Raw genomic sequence first — 20,431 nt, 5'->3', positions numbered from 1 at the left:
TATATGTAGTCCTGCTAAGGTTTGGTCATGTAGCATATTCAGGATGATTTCTGCCCCTCTGGTGCTACTAAAAGATTCAAGAGAGAGAAAATCAGAAATGACTCATCTGTCACAACTGCTGAGCAAAAAGAGAATTCTGTCTTCTGACATATGGGACCTGTTAAGAGATGGAAATCAATAGCCCAGTTCTGATGCTGATTATTACCTAAGTTACACAGATATATATATAGATATAGATATAGATATAGATATAGATATATATTCTATAACTGAACAATATGTGTTTCTTTTCTTGGTGCTGACCTATAAACAGTAATAAATTTTCATGGGAGAAGGAAACCAAACCTATGTGACTGAATTTGTCTTCCTGGGCCTCTCACAGGATCCACAGACACAGGTCCTGCTCTTTTTCCTTTTTCTGATCATCTATCTGCTGACTGTACTGGGAAATCTGCTTATCATTGTGCTCATTCACATAGACTCTAGACTCCACACACCCATGTACTTTTTCCTTAGAAACCTGTCCTTTGCTGATCTCTGTTTTTCTACCACCACAGTGCCCCAGGTGCTGGTCCACTTCCTGGTAAAGAGAAAAACCATTTCCTTTGCTGGATGCTCAACACAGATACTTGTTTTACTTCTGGTTGGGTGTACAGAGTGTGCACTGCTGGCGGTGATGTCCTATGACCGGTATGTGGCTGTCTGCAAGCCCCTGCACTACTCCACCATCATGACACGTTGGTTATGTGTCCAGCTGGCCATAGGGTCCTGGGTCAGTGGAGCGTTTGTGTCTCTGGTGGACACCACATTCACACTGCGTCTGCCCTACAAAGGGAACAATATTATCAACCATTTTTTTTGTGAACCTCCTGCCCTCCTGAAGCTGGCTTCAACAAACACCTACAGCACAGAAATGGCCATCTTTGCAATGGGCGTGGTCATCCTCTTAGCTCCTGTCTGCCTGATCCTTGTCTCCTACTGGAATATTATCTCCACTGTGATCCAGATGCAGTCTGGGGAGGGGAGGCTCAAGGCTTTCTCTACCTGTGGTTCCCATCTCATTGTTGTTGTCCTCTTCTATGGTTCAGCAATATTTGCCTACATGAGGCCAAACTCCAAGATAATGAATGAAAGGGATAAAATGATCTCTGTGTTCTACTCAGCAGTGACACCCATGCTGAACCCCATCATTTATAGTCTGAGAAACAAGGATGTCAAAGGGGCTCTCAGGAGAGTGACTGCAAAATCGTCTTTTTGAAGGTGGGGAGCTTTAGCCATGACAACATTTTAGGGATGTAGAGAGATGTGATTTTCTTGTAAACTTTTCCCATTTTCATCCCATTCCTCCACTTATTTTCCTTCTCCTATTTTCCTATGTCTCTTCTAAGATAAATTCAGTAACTTGCCTGTTCAAAGTAAGACACCTTGGTAGACTTAGGAAAGAAATATAGAAGGGGAGGAAGGTGGGGGTATGGGTTAAATAGGTGATGGGGATTAAGGAGTGCACTTGTGATGAGCACCTGGTGTTTTATGTGTTGAATTGCCAAATTGTACACCTGAAATTAATATTTACACTGTAAGTTAACTAACCGGAATTTAAATTAAAACTTAAAAAAAAAAAAGAAATAAAAGGCATCCAAATTGGCAAGGAAGAAGTCAAACTGTCACTATTTGCAGATGACATGATACTCTATATAGAAAACCCAAAAGATCCCGCCAAAAAATTGCTAGAACTGATACATGAATTCAGTAAAGTTGCAGGATACAAAATCAATGTGCAGAAATTTGTTGCATTTCTATACATCAATAATGAAGCAGCAGAAAATCGAGGAATTGATCCCATTCACAATTGCACTAAAAACCATAAGATACCTAGGAATAAACCTAACCAAAGAGGTGAAAGATCTGTACTCTGAAAACTATAAAACACTGATGAAAGAAATTGAAAATAACACAAAGAAATGGAAAGACATTCCAAGCTCATGGATTGGGAGAAAAATATTGTTAAAATGTCTACACTACCCAAAACACCCTACATATTTAATGCAATCCCTGTCAAAATACCAAGAGAATTTTCCACAAAGCTAGAACAAACAATCCTAAAATTTGTATGGAGCTACAGAAGACCCCAAATAGCCAAGCAACATTGAAGAAGAAAAGCAAAGCTGGAAACATCACAATTCTACACTTTAAGTTATATTACAAAGCCATAGTGAACAAGACAGTATGGCACTGGCACAAAAACACACATAGATCAATAGAACAGAATAGAAAACCCAGAAATGGACCCACAACTATATGGTCAATTAATCTTTGACAAAACAGGAAAGAATATCCAATGGGAAAAAGATGGTCTCTTCAACAAATGGTGTTGGGAAAACTGGACAGCAACATGCAGAAGAATGAAACTGGACTACTTTCTTACACTATACAAAAAAATAAATTCAAAATGGATTAAAGACCTAAGTATAAGACAGGAAACCATCAAGACCCTAAAGGAGAACACAGGCAGTAATGTCTTTGATATTAGCTGTAGCAAATTCTTTCTAGATATGTCTTCTGAGGCAAGGAAAACAAAAGCAAAAATAAACTACTGGGCTTTCATCAAGATAAAAAGGTTCTGTATAGAGAAGGAAACAATCAACAAAACTAAAGGCAAACTATGGAATGTAAGAAGATATTTGTTAATAACATATCTGATAAAGGGTTAGTATCCAAAATCTATAAAGAACTTATCAAAGTCAATACCCCCCAAAAAAACAAATAATCCAGTTAAAAAACGGGCAGAAGACATGAGTAGATATTTTTCCAAAGAAGACATACAGATGTCTAAGAGATACATGAAAAGATCCTGAACATCTCTCATCATCAGAGAAATATGAATCAACACTAGAATGAGATATCACCTCATATCAATCAGAATGGCTAAAATGAGCAACACAAGAAACAACAGGTATTGGAGAGGATGTGGAGAAAGAGGAATCTTCTTACACTGTTGGTGGGAATGCAAACTGGTGCAGCCCCTCTGGAAAACAGTATGGAGGTTTCTCAAAAAGTTAAAAATAGAACTACCTTATGATCCAGCAATTGCACTACTAGGTAGTTAGTCAAAAAATACAAAAATACTAATTCAAAAAGATACATGCACCCTGATGTTTATAGCAGCATTATCAACAATAGCCATATTATGGAAAGAGCCCAACTGTCCATCAACTGATGAATGGATAAAGAAGAGGTGGTGTATCTATATACAATGGAATATTCCACAGCCATCAAAAAGAATGAAATCTTGCCAACTGCAACAACATGGATGGAGCTGGAAAGTACTATGCTAAGTGAAATACAAGTCAATCAGAGAAAGACAAATACCATATGATTTCATTCATATGTGGAATTAAAAAACAAAACAATCATGGGGGAAAAAGAGGCAAACCAGGAAACTATAGAGACTCTTAACTATAGAGAAAAACTGATTGTTACCAGAGGGGAAGTGGATGAGAGGATAGTGAAATAGGTGATGGGGATTAAGGAGTGCACTTGTTATGATGAGCACAAGGTGATGTATGTGTTGAATCACTAAATTGTACACCTGAAAATGGTATTAAACTGTATGTTAACGAACTGGAATTTAAATAAAAACTTTAAAAAAGAGGTACAAACTTCCAGTTATAAAATAAATAAGTCACAGAGATGAAAAGTACATCATAGGGGATATAGTCAATAATATTATAATAACATTATATGGTGACAGATGGTGACTAACACTTATGGTGAGCACTGAGTAATGTATTAATTGTTGAATCAATATGCTGTACACCTGAAACTAATATAACATTGTATGTCAATCATACTTAAATAATGAATAGAAAAGGGGAGAAAAAGAAATACAGAAAGGAAGGGGGAAAAGGAAAGGAACGGAAGGAGGGAGGAAGAAAGGAAATGAGGAAAGAAAGAGAGATGGAGAGAGAGAGGGAAGGGGGAAATAGGGAAGGAAGAGAAAATGAAATGTGGGTAAGGAGACAGTCTACTCTCTGGGCCCATACAAGCTAATACGGAAATTAAAACAAATAGACATACAACTATATGGGGGGGGGGGCTACAAGGAACCAAATAAACAAATAAAACTATCACAAATATTAGAATACATTCTGGCAAATGGAATTATTTCCTTCATTTTTTCATGCATTCATCAAATATATTTTGAACAGGAGCATTTCTAGAAGCTGGGGATATAGACATGAAAAGTAAGGTCTTCATGATGTTCAGTTCTAACATGGCCTTAAATTCTAAATTTAATGATTTCTGAGATGTAAAAGTACATTTAAGGAATAAAAAATGGTAGACTTTTTCTTTTTTTTTTTTATTTTTTTATTTTTTTATTAATAATGATTTTTTATTATATTATGTTAGTCACCATACAGTACATCCCCGGTTTTCGATGTAAGGCTCGATGATTCATTAGTTGTGTATAACACCCAGTGCACCATGCAATATGTGCCCTCCTTACTACCCATCACCGGTCTATCCCATTCCCCCACCCCCCTCCCCTCTGTAGCCCTCAGTTTGTTTCTCATAGTCCATAGTCTCTCATGTTTCATTCCCCCTTCTGATTACCCCCCCTTTCTTTATCCCTTTCTTCCCCTACTGATCATTCTAGTTCTTATGTTCCATAGATGAGAGAAATCATATGATAGTTGTCTTTCTCTGCTTGACTTATTTCACTAAGCATTATCTCCTCCAGTGCCGTCCATGTTGTAGCAAATGTTGAGAACTCATTCTTTCTGATAGCTGAGTAATATTCCATTGTATATATGGACCACAACTTCTTAATCCAGTCATCTGTTGAAGGGCATCTCGGCTCCTTCCACGATTTAGCTATTGTGGACATTGCTGCTATGAACATTGGGGTGCATATGGCCCTTCTCTTCACTACGTCTGTATCTTTGGGGTAAATACCCAGTAGTGCAATGGCTGGATCATAGGGTAGCTCAATTTTTAACTTTTTAAGGGACCTCCACACTGTTTTCCAGAGTGGCTGTACCAACTTGCATTCCCACCAACAATGTAGGAGGGATCCCCTTTCTCCACATCCTCTCCAACAATTGTTGTTTCTTGCCTTGTCTATTTTTGCCATTCTAACTGGCGTAAGGTGGTATCTCAGTGTGGTTTTGATTTGAATTTCCTTGATGGCTAATGATTTTGAACATTTTTTCATGTGTCTGTTAGCCATGTATGTCTTCATTGGAAAAGTGTCTGTTCATATCTTCTGCCCATTTTTTGATTTGTTTATTTGTTTCTCGTGTATTGAGTTTGAGAAGTTCTTTGTAGATCTTGGATACCAGTCCTTTATCTGTAGTGTCATTTGCAAATATATTCTCCCATTCCGTGGGCTGCCTCTTAGTTTTTCTGACTGTTTCCTTGGATGTGCAGAAACTTTTAATCTTGATGAAGTCCCATAAATTCATTTTATCTTTTGTTTCTCCTGCCTTTGGGGATGTGTCATGAAAAAGGTTGCTTTGGCTGATGTCGTAGAGGTTGCTGCCTATGTTCTCCTCTAGAATTTTGATGGATTCCTGTCTCACATCGAGGTCTTTCATCCATTTGGAGTTTATTTTTGTGTATGGTGTGAGATAGTGGTCAAGTTTCATTCTTTTGCATGTAGCTGTCCAATTTTCCCAGCACCATTTATTGAAGAGACTGTCTTTTTCCCACCGGATGTTTTTTCCTGCTTTATCAAATATTAGTTGCCCAAAGAGCTGAGGGTCCAAAAAAATGGTAGACTTTTTCTAAGAGTAATGTGTAATATTAGGAAAATAGTGAGCTACGAAGCTAGAGAGCAAGATGAAGAGTCCAGACTGAGAAATGCTTTGAATTCAATACCAAAGAATTGGCCCCATTTGTAATCCTTTAAATGCTGAAGATTGGGACATTTATGGGACAGTGATGGAAAATAAGGATAAAGTTAAGAAAAGGAGGGCAGGAATACCTGTTTTATGCCTTAGTAAGGCATTTAGAATATAGACCATTGGAGTGCCTTGGGTGGCACAGCGGTTAAGCGTCTGCCTTTGGCTCACAGTGTGATCCCAGCGTTATGGGATCGAGCCCCACATTGGGCTCCTCCGCTATGAGCCTGCTTCTTCCTCTCCCACTCCCCCTGCTTGTGTTCCCTCTCTCGCTGGCTGTCTCTATCTCTGTCGAATAAATAAATAAAATCTTTAAAAAAAAAAAGAATATAGACCATTGTTTTGTAAATCATGACTTGAAGCAGTCCCTGGGTTGATAGACTGGTGATGGGTAGTAAGGAGGGCACATATTGCATGGTGCACTGGGTGTCATACGCAAGTAATGAATCATCAAACTTTACATCAGAAACCAGGGATGTACTGTATGGTGACTAACATAATATAATAAAAAAACATTAAAATAAAAAAAGATAAAAAAAAGAAAATATTTCTCAGCTTAGGATTGGTTAGTCGATCTCAGGAATCTCCGTCTGTAACAAGCCCCAGGTGATTCTTCAGCACAGTAAAAATCGTGTGCTGCTTTTTAGGCAATGGGGTGGCTTTTATTTAAAAGAATTGCGTGATTATTTGCTTAATGTCTGACTTCCCCATTAGTGTGTAAATTCCATGGCAATAAAGACTGTGACTCCTTTGCTGATCTCTATATTATCACTTGTAGAAAAGTGCCCAGCCATTGCTGTTGCTCAAGAAATATCATTTTGAATGAATAAATAAAGCTGGAGTTTAAGAGAGAGATATGCTCTGGAGAGATAGATTTAGAAATTTACTACATATAAATGCAAGTGAATTTTGACACACCCAAAGGTTTTATCAATACTTACGTTTTGTGAAAATATCCCAAGGTAATTCTGAAGTGCCATCCTGGATGAGACATAGTGTTGGAGACAGATACAGGGAAGAATCCAAGATAGAACCTTGGAGTTACCAATGTTTCAAGGTGGATGAAGAGTAGCAAATCAGGCCCAGAGGACCGAGAATCAGAGTAACAGAAAAAGAGGCTGAATAAATGTGTGTCAGAAGTGGCAAGAGGAGAGGTCTTCCAGGAAAAATTTCTCAAATGTCTCAAACTTGTATGTTTTGATAAAAGGCTATTGGATTTGCATATAGTTATAGACTTTTAGAAAGCATACAGAATAATTCTTGAGGAGGTGATTTTTGCGTTGAAAACTGAAGGATGAAAGAATTAATCAAGTAGAGGTGTGGTAGGAGGTAAAAGGTAGGAAGGGACAGAATAAGCAGGGGGAGGAGTACATAGATTTCCTTTTTTACTAAGAGAGGCTTTCTTCATCCCTAAAGTAATAAAAATAGTCTCCTGTGTTATGCTCTAGTTCTAGTTCTCCTTTATGCAAGGTGTCACTAGTTACTCCAACATAGGGATCAGCAAACTTTTTCTATAATGGGCCAGATCATAAATATTCTAGTCTTTATAGCCCATACTGTCCCTATCATAAGTTCTCAACCATACCATCGTAGCAGGAAAACAGTCATAGCTAATACAAAAAATGAATGTGCTACAATAAAACTTTATTCCTAAAACCAGGCAGTTTGGATGTTGCCCCAGGGACATGTTTGCTGAACCCTGCTTTAGCAGATAAATCCCAAATCTCAGTGGCTTAACAGGTAGAAGTTTATTTTTCACTTACATAAATTCCTTTTTTAAATTTAAATTCAAATAACCAACATATAGTACATCATTAGTTTCAGATATAGTGTTCAACAATTCATCAGTTGTGTATAACACCCAGTGCACATCACGTCACGTGCCCTCCTTAATGCCCATCCCCCAATTACCCCATCCCTCCACCCATTTCCCTTTCCACAACCCTCAGTTTGCTTCCCAGAGTCAAGAGTCTCTCATGGTTTGTCTCCCTCTCTGATCTCTTCCCATTCAGTTTTCCCTCACTTCTCCTATGATCCTCTGCACTATTTCATATATTCCACATATGAGTGAAACCATATGATAATTGTATTCCTCTGATTAACTTAAACCACTTATGTAAATTCTAATTGAGGGATGAAGTGACAGGTATATGGACCCAAGCTGATAGAGCTCTTTAATCTGGGGCTTTTGAGGTCATCCTGCATGTCACTATCCATAAAGATGAAGATAAAAAAAAGTGTTCACTTAGCATAATCTCCTCCAGTCCCAACCATGTCGCTGCAAATGTTGTGAAATCGTTCTTTTTGATGGCTGAGTAATATTCCATTGTATATATGGACCACATCTTCGAGGAGATTATGCTAAGTGAAATCAGTCAAGCAGAGAAAGACAATTATCATATGGTTTCACTCATTTATGGAACATAAGAAATAGGAAGACTGGTAAGAGAAGGAAGGGAAGAATGAAGGGGGGGTAAACAGAGGGGGGAATGAAGCATGAGAGACTATGGACTCTGAGAAACAAACTGAGGGTTTCAGAGGGGAGGGGAGTGGGGGATTGGGATAGGCCGGTGATGGGTAGTAAGGAGGGCACATATTGCATGGTGCACTGGGTGTTATACACAAGTAATGAATCATGGAACATTACATCAAAAACTAGGGATGTACTGTATGGTGACTAACATAACATAATAAAAAATTATTATAAAAAATTTAAAAAAAAGAAATATAAAAAAAAAAGTTGTTCAGTGGTAGGCTTTGTAGCTTAGAAGGAGGACAGCACTTCTGCTCACATTCCATTCACTGAAACCCAATAATATGGCCCCACATAAATGCTGGGAAACAAGTAAGACATGAATCTGGGATGGGCAGTCTGACACAGGATTTTCTTTTTAACCATTAGATCTTTAAGATATCTGGAATTTATTTTATGAGAATTTCTATACGTGAGTTAATATGGCACTTTTTTCCTAAATATTTGAGCCATTTGTTCTAATACCATGGTAAGTCATTCTTTGCCCATTAATTTCAAATGCTGCCATAATATACACTAAATTTCAATATGCATATTGGCATATTTGTCAATTACTGCACTTGTTTTGCTGTATTTCAATTACTATAGATTTAGCTGGAAAGACAGAACTCTTCTATTTTTCTTCTATTCCACAATTTTCTTGATAGTTCATAAACTTTCTACTTCTCAGCTTGTCAAAATCCACTTCTAAAAATACCATTAGAAGTCTAATGGTTATTACACTGAATTTATAGATTATTTAGCAAAAAATATATTTTAAAATGTTAAGCCTTTTCACCTAGGAACATGGCATATTCCTCTAGTTCTATCAGTAAAGATATACACATGTGCATATCTTTTCACATTGCATGGTAGAGACTGCGTTTTATATATTCCTAGATTTTATGGAGAAGCAGCTATGACGCATACATTGCATAGTCCATGCTCCCATGAAGTTTTCGTTTTGAAAAGTGGAGAGAGAGAGTAACAAGTAAACTAAAGTATAAATAAGAAAGTTTCACATAATGATAAGTGCAATGAAGACAATAAAACATAGGGTGTGATAGTGCCTTTTGGTTTGAGTACATGCCACGTAGACTGCTAATCTCTTTGAGAAGTTAACATTTTTAAGACGGGACTTTACTAAGCCAAGAAGATTTGATGACAAAATATCACAGGGTAGGAGAATAGATTCTAATTGGCCCTAAAGCAGAAACAATTTTGAATCATGTGATGGAAAGCAAGGGGTCAATGGAGTTAGATTAAAGTGACTATAAGAGAGCACAGTTTTAAATATGGACTGAAAGGTAGGCAGGGCCAAGAACATGTGAACCCTTGTCAAAAAGTGACATAATCTGAAAGAAATCAGAGAGGGAGACAAACCAAGAGAGACTCTTAACTATAGGAAACAAACTGAGGGTTTCTGGAGGGGACGTGAGAGGGGGAGATGGGGTAATTGGGTGATGGGCATTAAGGAGAGCACGTGATGTGATGAGCACTGGGTGTTATATGCACCTGATGAACTCTACATCCAAAACTAACGATGTACTGTATGTTGGCTAATTGAATTTAAATTTTAAAAAGTGACATAATCTGATTTGTATTTATGACGGTCAATCTGTATACTAGGGAGAAAACAGATTGTTGTGGGACAAAAGTGAAAGAGGAAAGACCTATTAGGAAGCTATTGTAGAGCAACAGATAACAGATTATGATGACTTGGACTAAGATACTTGTAGGGGGACACCAAAAGAAGTACACATATTTGGAATATACTGTATAGTTGAAGCCAAGAGGATTTATTTACTTATTGGTGCAGTAAGGCAAAAGATGAAAACAATGCATGTAAGTTTTTAGTTTGATCAGCTGCGTGGATGGTGCTTACTGATTTAGATAAAAAAGAATGAGGGAAGAACAGATTGGCAGGAGAATGTATCAAGAGTTATGTTTTAGATTAAGTTTGAAACTCCTATTAGACACGGCAAGTAGGCAATTTGATATATGAGCCTGAGATTTATGGAAGTAGTCAGGTCTTTGGCCGTCAACAGTGTGTAAGTGGTATTTAAACCTATACAAATAGATTAATTACTCAGGAAGAGATTATTGAATGAGAAGAAAGAGAGGTCCATATTTGTACCAAGCGGAAGTTCCAAATTCAGAAAGCAAAGGGGATTCAATAAGGTGCAGAGAGTTAAGGGAAGAAGGAGGAAAACCAAGTGTGTGTGGAATCTGGAAGCCAAGAGAAGAAACAGTTTCAAGAGGAAGGGACTAGTCAACTGTGTTGAAGTTGCTGAAAGGTCAAGGAGGAAGATATAGAAATGACCACTTTAGGAGTGCCTGGATGGCTCAGTCAGTTAAGCCACCCATTCTTGATTTCAGCTCAGATCATGATCTGAGGGTCCTGGGACTGAGCCCTGCTTTGGGTTCTGTGCTCAGCAGGGAGTCTGCATGAGGGTTCTCTCCCTCTGCCCCTCACCCTCACCCCCTCCTGCTTGTGCTCTCTCACCCTCTACAACAAATAAATAAACTTTAAAAAAAATAGAGATGACCACTTTATTTGAAACAGCAATGACGACTTTGACAAAGGACAGGTCCAAGGAAAGAAATCAGAGCTGATTGGAAATGGGCTAATATATGAATAGAAAATCAGCAGAGGAGAAAGTAGGCATAGACACACTTTTTAAGATTCTTTTTTTGCCTGAAGAGAAGCTGAAAAAAATGGATCAGTAACTGAAGGGGATGTGGAGCCATGGAAAGCGTTCTTTATGATGGGATAATCAGAGCATATTTGTATCTTTGTGGTTATCACCCAGAAGAGAAGAAGAAAATGGTTTCAGATTAAAGAGATTCTGCAGAAGCAAAATCTTTGGTAGGTGAGACTGGGATTCAGAGTAAAAGTGAAGGGGTCAGCTTTTAATAGACAGTTGTAAAGGGGGAAAATCAAACATGAACATGCAGGTTCATACAGGTGGGTGGGAGGTTTGAAGAGGGGAACATAAGGGGCTGCCCTTTCTTACTTCCCTTGCCCTTCTTACCACATACTTTACTTTCCATTCCAAGTGAAATACATACGGGGTAAGGTCATCATCTGAGACTGAAGGTGTTAAATAGTCATTTTCAGAAAGGAAACAAGACTGGGTTCCAAAGGTGCAGAAGTTTACTATGTTCTGGAGGACATGCCTGAGTACTGCAAACTAGATTGCAAATTAAAAATTACTTTACCCATTGAATATATTCATGATCAAATTACCAGTGGGTTTTTAAGATGTAGATGACAGAATCAAATATCTTCAGAAAGAGTAAGGAGACAAAGAAGCTAGAACAGAACAGATAGCAAAGAAATGTAGCTTAATACTACATTTATGAGACATAATATATGATTTTAAAAATAGAAGAAATTAATGGAGAAGAATTATTTTAAAATATTACTAAGAAGGTGGCAACTTTGAAAGAAAGTTAAAACTTTACCAAATCAAAATAAATGAGAAATTTATTCTAAAAGTTAAATGCAAATTATAAAATTAGGAAGAAAAAAATATAAATTGTTACCTAAAGAGAGAGTAGAAAATTATATCCTAGCAGTAAAATCAGTGAAAGAAAACAGAAAAGAAAAGATGAACAGATTTCACTACATAAATATTTTCAGTACTTCTCTGTCTAAAAATCCTTACCACGGAGATATTAAAAAATAAAAAATTCATGAAGTAATACCACAAATATAACAAAGTATCAGCATCCCTAATCTGTAAAGAACTCCAACAACTCAAAAAGAAAAATATGAATTATGCAAATTAAATATATTTAAATGTTATACTTAATAAATTAGTAAAAGCTGTTTATATATTAAATTTAATATGAAAAAGATGCGATGAATTGAGTATACTTATATGTTGCTGGTAAACATGCAAAATGTTTAACACATAAAAATCAGTTCATCTTTTTTTTTTTTTTTTAGATTTTTATTTTATTCATTCGACAGAGATAGAGACAGCCAGTGAGAGAGAGAACACAAGCAGGGGGAGTGGGAGAGGAAGAAGCAGGCTCATAGCGGAGGAGCCTGATGTGGGACTCGATCCCATAATGCTGGGATCACGCCCTGAGCCGAAGGCAGACGCCCAACCGCTGTGCCACCCAGGCGCCCCCAGTTCATCTTTTTATATCAATAATATTAAATAGATTTTTTACTTTGGTTTTAGTAATTCCGCCCCCAAGAATTTATTCTAAAGGAAAAAAATCAGTCATATACCCAAAGGTTAACATTGTTGTTTTCAGGCACACACACACGCACACACACACACTAAATGTATAAGTGATGAAATAGCCAACTCTATTATAAAACATCCATATGATATACTATTATGTCATCACATAAAAATATTTTCAAGGCTATTTACTCATGTAAGAATTAAGATTTATTAAATACTCATTATATGCCAGGCGCTATTCTAAATGTCTTACATTTATATTTGCTAATTTATTTAATCTTCACGATGACTATGGAGTAGATCTAACTATTACTGCCAATTTACAGTTTAGAGATGTGCAGACAGGTACAGAGAAGTTAAGAAACATGCTCAAAGTTATATAAGTAAGTGGGGATGTGTTGAATTCAAACCTCGGTACTCTGACAACTGACCCCAGACTCTCTTTGTCACTGCTCTATATAGCTGCCATATAATGAAGGGGGAAAATTCACTATGTATTAATAAGTGAAAAAAATCTCTTTTATGTGCACATATCAACTCAGTAAAATGCATGCCTGCATTAAAAATGAAAGAAAATGCATCTAAATGTGTGGATGTTACCTCTAGATAAGATTCTATTTAATTTTTGCCTTTCTTTTAGTATTCTTAATTTTATTAATTTTTTTCCAAAAAACTCCTTATTGTTACTCCTTAGTGTTAGATGAAACAGTGCCGTTTTATTTTTTTAAAGAGAAAGCATTAGCAAATTTCCAAAAAGAACAATATTTTTATTCCCCAAAATAGTGCCATTTGGATGACCTGTGTTATTTTGAAGCTTCAAAACAACTTGCAGGTTTTGTTTAAGTATTTCCAGGTTTACAAACAAATGGTAGTAGTAGAGCATATTTAGGCCACTAGAAAATTAACTGATATGTTGTCCCATCCTTTCCAGCACAAATACACATCCGCAGACTCATACATTCACACATATCAAGCGTATGAACCCTTTGCAAGTGTAGGGACATTTCAAGACAGAAACTGGTTCTGTCTGTTTGTCTGTTTTGTTTATTGCCAAGAAATAAGTATAGTTGTTTCCCATGGACCTTGCTAATGAGATACCCTTTCTATTTTATTTATTTCAGTAATATTTGGAAGTATTTTTTAGGAAGTATAAAAATTCTCCATGTCAAAAACAAAGACAAACAAAAACACCTGTTGGAGGGTCCGTATAATGGCTGTTTGGAAAAAGGAGAGAACATGATGCCAATACAAATAAACTACTAATAGTTAATTAGGCTACCTACATGATCTTTAAACAAGGTCAGTTGGTCTAAAATTTGTGCAAATCGCAAGGTCTGCTCCCCTGATGTGGGCCTTGCTTAGGCTTCCCACTTGAAACTTTCTTTTCTTTGGTTCATTTGTTGGTCCAGTATAGACTCCCCAGTCAGAGGTCATGTCCAAAATTGATAAAATCACTGACCCTCATTTAACTCAGTAGCTACATGGGAAAACAGAGAGCAAATTTTAAATAAAGTGTGAATCATTTTTTTAAATAAATTACCTGATGGAAAAAAAAGATTTACAGCATTTGATCATGAAATATCACCTTAAACATGCCAGAATGGGTATTATCAAAAAGACAAGAAATAAGTGTTGGCGAGGATGTGAAGAAAAAGAAACCTTTGTACGATGTTGGTGGGAATAGAAATTGGTGCAGCCACTGTGGAAACAGTATGGAGATTCCTCAAAAAATTAAAAGAGAAATACTATATGATTCAGTAGTTCCACTACTGGGTACTTACCCAAGAAAATGAAAACGCCAATTCGTAAAGATATAAACGTCCCTGTGTTTATTGCTGCATTATTTACAATAGCCAAGATAATGAAAGCAACCAAAGTACCCATTGATAGATGAAGGGATAAAGATGTGGTGTGTATATATTTATACAGTGGAATATTAATCAGCCATAAAAAGCAATGAAATCTTGCCATTTATGATAACATGGATGGACCTTGAGGGTTTAATGCTAAGTGAAATAAGTAAGAGAAAGACAAATACCATATGATTTCACTTATACTGGAATTTTAAAAAACAAAAGAAAAGAACAAACATGAGAGACTATGGACTATGAGAAACAAACTGAGGACCTCAGAGGGGAGGGGGGTGGGGGAATGGGATAGACCAGTGATGGGTAGTAAGGAGGTCACGTATTGCATGGTGCAGTGGGTGTTATACGCAACTAATGAATCAACAAACTTTACATTGGAAACCAGGGATGTACTGTACAGTGACTAACATAATATAATAAAAAAAAAACATTAAAAAAATACCATCAAAAATAATAATAATAAAAAAAAAGAACAAATAAAGAAACAACAAAAACAGACCATAAATAAATTGGTGGTTACCAGAGCATCGTGGGGAAGGGACTGAAGAATGGTGAAAATGGTTGAAGAGCAGTGGGAGATACAGGCTTCAGTTATAGAATAAATAAGTCACCAGAATAAAAGGTACAGTGGGGATAAAGGGCTGTAGTCCATGATACTATAATAGTGTTGTAGGGTAATACATGGTAGCTACATTTGTGGCAACCATCCCATAAAGTATAGATCTGTCAAATCACTATGCTGCACTCCTGAAAATAATGTAATATTCTGTGTCAACTACACTTCAAAAAATAAAATAAAATGGTAAAAATACAGACACACAAATTCATTTGACAAGTCAAATTATATTCCTTCATTTTACTACTAAAGGTTCCCTTTGCATTATGGTGTTTTTGCCATGGGAATTAGCAGAAATCTGACTTTGAAGAGAAATGAATTTTGGGGGCCAGCCATAAGCTCTCCCTAGATGGTAGAGTGTGTCACAGCATGTATTTTCCCAGGACTCTCTTCAAGGCTCCCATGACCTCCTTATTCCTCAGGCTGTAGATAAGGGGGTTCAGAGCTGGAGTGACAACAGTGTAGAAAACAGAGATGATGTTGTCTTGCTTGGGGCTGTGGAGTGAACTGGGCAGGACATACATGAATGTGGCAGCTCCATAGAACATCCCAACCACTGTCAGGTGGGAAGAGCAGGTGACTAGGGCTTTCTGCTTCCCCTCACTTGAGGGCATTCGAAGCACAGTACACAGGATTAGTGCATAGGAGGAAATGATAGTAACAAGAGGGGGAATCAGGAAGGTTACACCCATCACATACACAAACAGTTCATATCTGGAGGTATCTGCACAGGCCAACTTCAGCAAAGGTGGGATCTCACAGAGCAGGTGCCTGATCTTCCGGGACATGCAGAAGGGGTAGTGCATCGTATACAAGGTATAAACAAAGGCACTTAAGGAGGCCAATAGCCAGGCTGTGGCCACCAAGAGCCAGCAGACCCTTGGCCTCATGAAGACCACGTAGTTCAGAGGATGACAAATGGCCACATATCTATCATAGGCCATGAAGGCCAATAGCAGATCCTCTGCACCACCCAGCATCAGTGCCAGAAACATCTGAAGGGCACAGCCCCCAAAGGAGATGGTGTTTTCACAGCGCAGAAAACTCATGAGGGCCTTGGGAGTGACAACAGACGTGAAGAGAAGGTCCATGAGTGAGAGCTGCCCGAGCAGGAAGTACATGGGCACGTGGAGCCGGGAATCCATTGTGATGACCAAGAGCAGCAGGCCATTGCTGGTCAGGGCCAACATGTACAGGACTGTGATTGTGGCACAGAGCAGTTCAGGAGACCCACTGTCATTCAGAATCCCCATCAATATAAAGCCACTGCCCAAGGTGGAGTTCCAGTACTCCATTCTGTGTTGTTTCTTTAGTTGCCTAGAACCAAACACATTCTCAGTGAATTTTTGCTAAGGTGGTCCCTAGTTTGTAACATCACAGGCTCCTAGTGATGGCCAACATGAATCCAATGAGGCAATGTCTTTCCTACTGGAAATGGACTTTACCTTTTCATCTCTCAGTTTCTGACACTTTTGGTTGTACCTTGATGAAAGAACCATCTGAATGGAGAGCAGGCACCACAGTAATAGCTAAACATTAAGACGTCACTACACGAAAATATTACTCAGGACATCAAACCTGGACATGTATCTTTCCAGAATGATTAAGTCATCTCTCTCGCACTAGAAAGTAATATCTCAGAACCCAAGCCCTTGGTTATTTTTGTACCTATGTTGTAAGTATAATGTTTGTCTAACGATTTAAATATCCCGTTAGTGCCCTAACAGACCTGTGCTGAATATAAAATTCTAAAGCAGGTACAGAAGTGTGATTTCAACCGAGCACTTCCACTTCATTTTCCATACAATTTATGTCCACATTTGTTTGAAGGCTATAGATGTAAGCCTTGCAGGAAGAGCTAAAATATGTCCACCTTAGTCACCTCTCTGGACCAGCTCCATACTCTCCATGTGTCTGAGAGAGAGGGGATTCTAGACTGTCTGACACTAGGCGGTGGAGTGTTTGACATGGTGTCACTTTTATGAGCTAAACCTTTAGGATCAATGACAACATAGGTGTTTCTTTACTGGTTACGCAAACACGTGAGCCTGGGAGAACTCAAAGATCTGATAACTGACGATGTCCTGCCCAGGAAGATCAGAGTGTTTGTGTTTGGGAGAAAGGGGTGAAAGGTGCTGGCAACAAAAGAGCATGTGTTGTATGTTGTAATCAGGCTCAATAATCCTCTGTTCCCTCTATTGCACCTGACCCAGATCCCCACTCTCCCTCCTGCAGGGCCAGAGTATCTACACTGGATTGAAGGGCCACAGGGATAGGGAGGATGAATTCCTGTTCTGGAAAGCTGCTGTTAGGGTATGACACCCAACCCCAGAGAAAAGTCAGAAGAGAATGGGACTTGGGATTGACAAGCATCAAGGTCATGCATCATGGGAACTAGGCAGATAATCCAATTCTGAACCTGTGTCAAAGAATCTGTAAGTGAAGCATCTTTCTCTAAATCCTTACTCTATATTGTGGCTTCTATATTTGGACATTTCACTGGTTCTTCTACTGGTCTCTCCTGGGTTCACAGGGTTTTAATGGTAGAAAGGTATTACAGCATATGACAGGCATATCATTGGCTCTTAGGTGGCCCTTTGATTTGGAGGCATTTGTCACCAGATAGGTGCAAAAGTCCCATATCAGAGGCCAGCAAAGCCTGGGCTCTAAGGACAGGTACTGATACTCCCACCAGGAAGCAGACACTCAGACCTGGGATGTGGCACAGACTCTTTCTTCATTTTCATGGATTTTTTTCTTCATGTTTAGAAAACCAAGAATAGAGGTCATTAGGATGGGGTACAGAGCCCAAAGCACTAGGGAATCTGGAAAACAGAGTAGCTTAAGTTCTTAGGGTCTGCTTTGGGCTCTGTTCCTCAACTCAACAAATCTAGCGGCTGCACAATTCCCTGAAAGAGAGATAAAGTCTTTACCTCAGGTATTGAGAAGCCAAGCTGCCCAACCAGGCAAACTGCCGTGGGGGGTGTTTGAGAGTCAAGGATTTTCCTGTAGAAATGGGGGAAGCATAAGCTTTTCCAGCAGTGTCCAACTGGTTTAAATTTTGCTAAGTTGTGTTAAGAGTATGAGGAGTCTGACCAAGATAGGTGTCAGGGCCACTTTTGGTCCTTCTATTCCTCTACAGTTCTGCTCCGGAGATGAAATCGAGACAGAGGGCTAATACAGTCCTTGGGTAGTTTCTGTGGAGCTCTACTTCAGAGATGGATTTCCTGTTCTCACACCTGTGGAGAATTAGGAGAAACTGCTTCTATCTCTCAGGTCCCCAGGTTGAGAGCCCATCCAGCTCTGGAGAAGTTGTCAGACTGAGTTCTTGGGTCCAGGTGCGCAGACTGTCATTTACTCTTGCTAGGGTCTGGGAGCAAAGATGAAAGCAGCAGAATCTGGAGGAAGTAGATATTGGAAGAGCTGCCCAAGGGAGACCGTGCTGTGCGTGGCTTCACTGTCCCTGGGGAGAACAGTGAGCCAGGGCCCTGTCCTTGGGGAGGCTGTTCTGCCTCCTTATCCCATGACCCTACCCTCTCTACTTTATTCCACTCCTACATTCCCAGGGACTTCTCTTCTCAGCTGAAATGGCCTCCCCTGGAAACGCTGGTCCAGGAAACAGGATGTTAATGAGTCCTCTTGGGCATGTTTCCTGGCCTGGTATCCCTGCCCTGTTCTCTTGCTAAATGAGTTCAGACGCTCCACGGTTCTATCCTACCCTAAGGAGGCACTGATGGCTCATTTCTATGGACTGCTGACTGCACAGACCAGGAAGCAAGGGTCCTTTTCATGATCAGGGCTCTGCCCCACATCTTAAGGTGGGTTTTGTGTCAGCCATAGGACACTCCCAGAGTGCCTTCTGTGGAGGAGTTGACCTTGTAGTTATTACCAAGATTCTAATTCCTCATGTTCATTCCCTGTCCTGTTTGCTCTCTCATTTACATGGTCTTCTTGTGTTATAAGCTCTCCCTCCAACCTCATTCAGCCTCCAAATATAATAAAGATTTCCCTGTTCAAACAAACAATATTTCAGTCTTTCTTTCCTTTTGGACTATATCTCTAAATCCCCTCCAGTTTTGCCACAAACTTTTTCAAAAGGCATTTATAAAACTGGATCTTCTTCTACTCTCAATTGCTCATTTTTTGTATGTGAAGATAACACTTGCCACCTGCTACATTAGAGAACCCAGAAATAACAGTATCATAACCTAATCGGAGAACCCCAAATAATAGTAGGATAATCCAGTAAAATTGTATTTCTCACTCTTTAACAGTTCAGTGCAGATTTCTTGTTTAGAGAGTTGTCCTTAACTGTTCTCCTGTATGGGGTGGTGTGGGGACTCAGGGTGTTTCCATTGGTGGAGCCAATCAACATTTTCAATAGGTGATTTCCAGGTTGACAAATATCCTCTCCATTCTGGGTAGTCTGAAAGGAAAGAGATCCTACTGCATCGAGTGTAGGTGCTTTTTCTGGCTCAGACTTCACTTCATGGCACACTTTGTGGCACACTTCACTTCATTACACTCCTCAGCCCATTTGTTTCACCTCCTGCCATGTACCCTACATGAGCTGAACTGACATATTTTGTATCGAGATCTCCAAAGTCCTCTTTGCAAAATCCAGTAGTATGTATTATTTTGTGTTACTGGGTTTGTTTTAAACTCACTAAATTCCCATATTCCTCCTTCTTCTGGTGCAAAAAAGACTAAAGCTTCGTCTGTTCCATATTAACATGAATAATTTCTTTTTCCTTCTGATCTCTGGGTTAATCTGGTAGCATACTACGCTAATATATAAGTCCAGAAGGGCAGGAACTAGGCCTGTTTTGTTCCCAATCACATTTCTAGCTTCTAGCCTGGTAACTGCACAGGGTTGGTACCCAATAAATGTTTGCTAAATTAATAAATGAGTGAATGAATGAGTGTCCACCACAGTTGCTCTCAAATTCCAACTAAAATATACATGAAAATGTCTATACAGGTCCTCTGCCCATTTTTTTAACCAGATTGTTTGGGGGGTTCTTTTTTTTGGTGTTGAGCTGTAAAAATTCTTTATATATTTTTTATATTAACCCCCTGTTGAATATATCATTTGCAAGTATCTTCTCCCATTCACTAGGTTGCCTTTTGTTTTGTTGATGGTGTCTGCCATGGTGCAGAAGCTTTTTATTTTGGTGTAGTGCCAATAGTTTATTTTTGCTTTTGTTTCCTTGTCTGAGGAGACATATCCATAAGCATGTTGCTAAGGCTGATGTCCGAGAAATTACTGCCTATGTTTCTTTTAGGAGTTTTATGGTCAGGTCTCACATTTAGGTCTCTAATCCATT

The 20,431-nt window shown here is 38.7% G+C and overlaps 2 protein-coding genes across 2 annotated transcripts; one reads left to right on the top strand and one right to left on the bottom strand.

The window, feature by feature from the left end:
• The first annotated feature begins 325 nt into the window (after positions 1-325).
• LOC103681433 (olfactory receptor 2D3-like) lies at positions 326-1,258 on the top strand. The gene has a single exon (XM_008710996.1). It carries the CDS (start codon positions 326-328, stop codon positions 1,256-1,258), a length of 933 nt encoding a protein of 310 aa, XP_008709218.1.
• A 13,691-nt stretch (positions 1,259-14,949) lies between these two features.
• LOC103681399 (olfactory receptor 2AG1) lies at positions 14,950-18,767 on the bottom strand. The gene has a single exon (XM_008710964.2). It carries the CDS (start codon positions 16,397-16,399, stop codon positions 15,467-15,469), a length of 933 nt encoding a protein of 310 aa, XP_008709186.1. The 5' UTR covers positions 16,400-18,767; the 3' UTR covers positions 14,950-15,466.
• Positions 18,768-20,431: the final 1,664 nt, after the last annotated feature.

The sequence above is a fragment of the Ursus maritimus genome, unplaced genomic scaffold (genome assembly GCF_017311325.1).
Source record: "Ursus maritimus isolate PB19 unplaced genomic scaffold, ASM1731132v1 scaffold_16, whole genome shotgun sequence".
Classification (NCBI taxonomy): Eukaryota; Metazoa; Chordata; class Mammalia; order Carnivora; family Ursidae; genus Ursus; species Ursus maritimus.
Note: the sequence above shows the minus strand (reverse complement) of the source record. Positions and strands in the feature narration are given on the sequence as shown.

Coding starts and splice junctions, on each gene's coding strand:
- LOC103681399 (XM_008710964.2), bottom strand. CDS start 16,399: ATGGAGTACTGGAACTCCACCTTGGGCAGTGGCTTTATATTGATGGGG.
- LOC103681433 (XM_008710996.1), top strand. CDS start 326: ATGGGAGAAGGAAACCAAACCTATGTGACTGAATTTGTCTTCCTGGGC.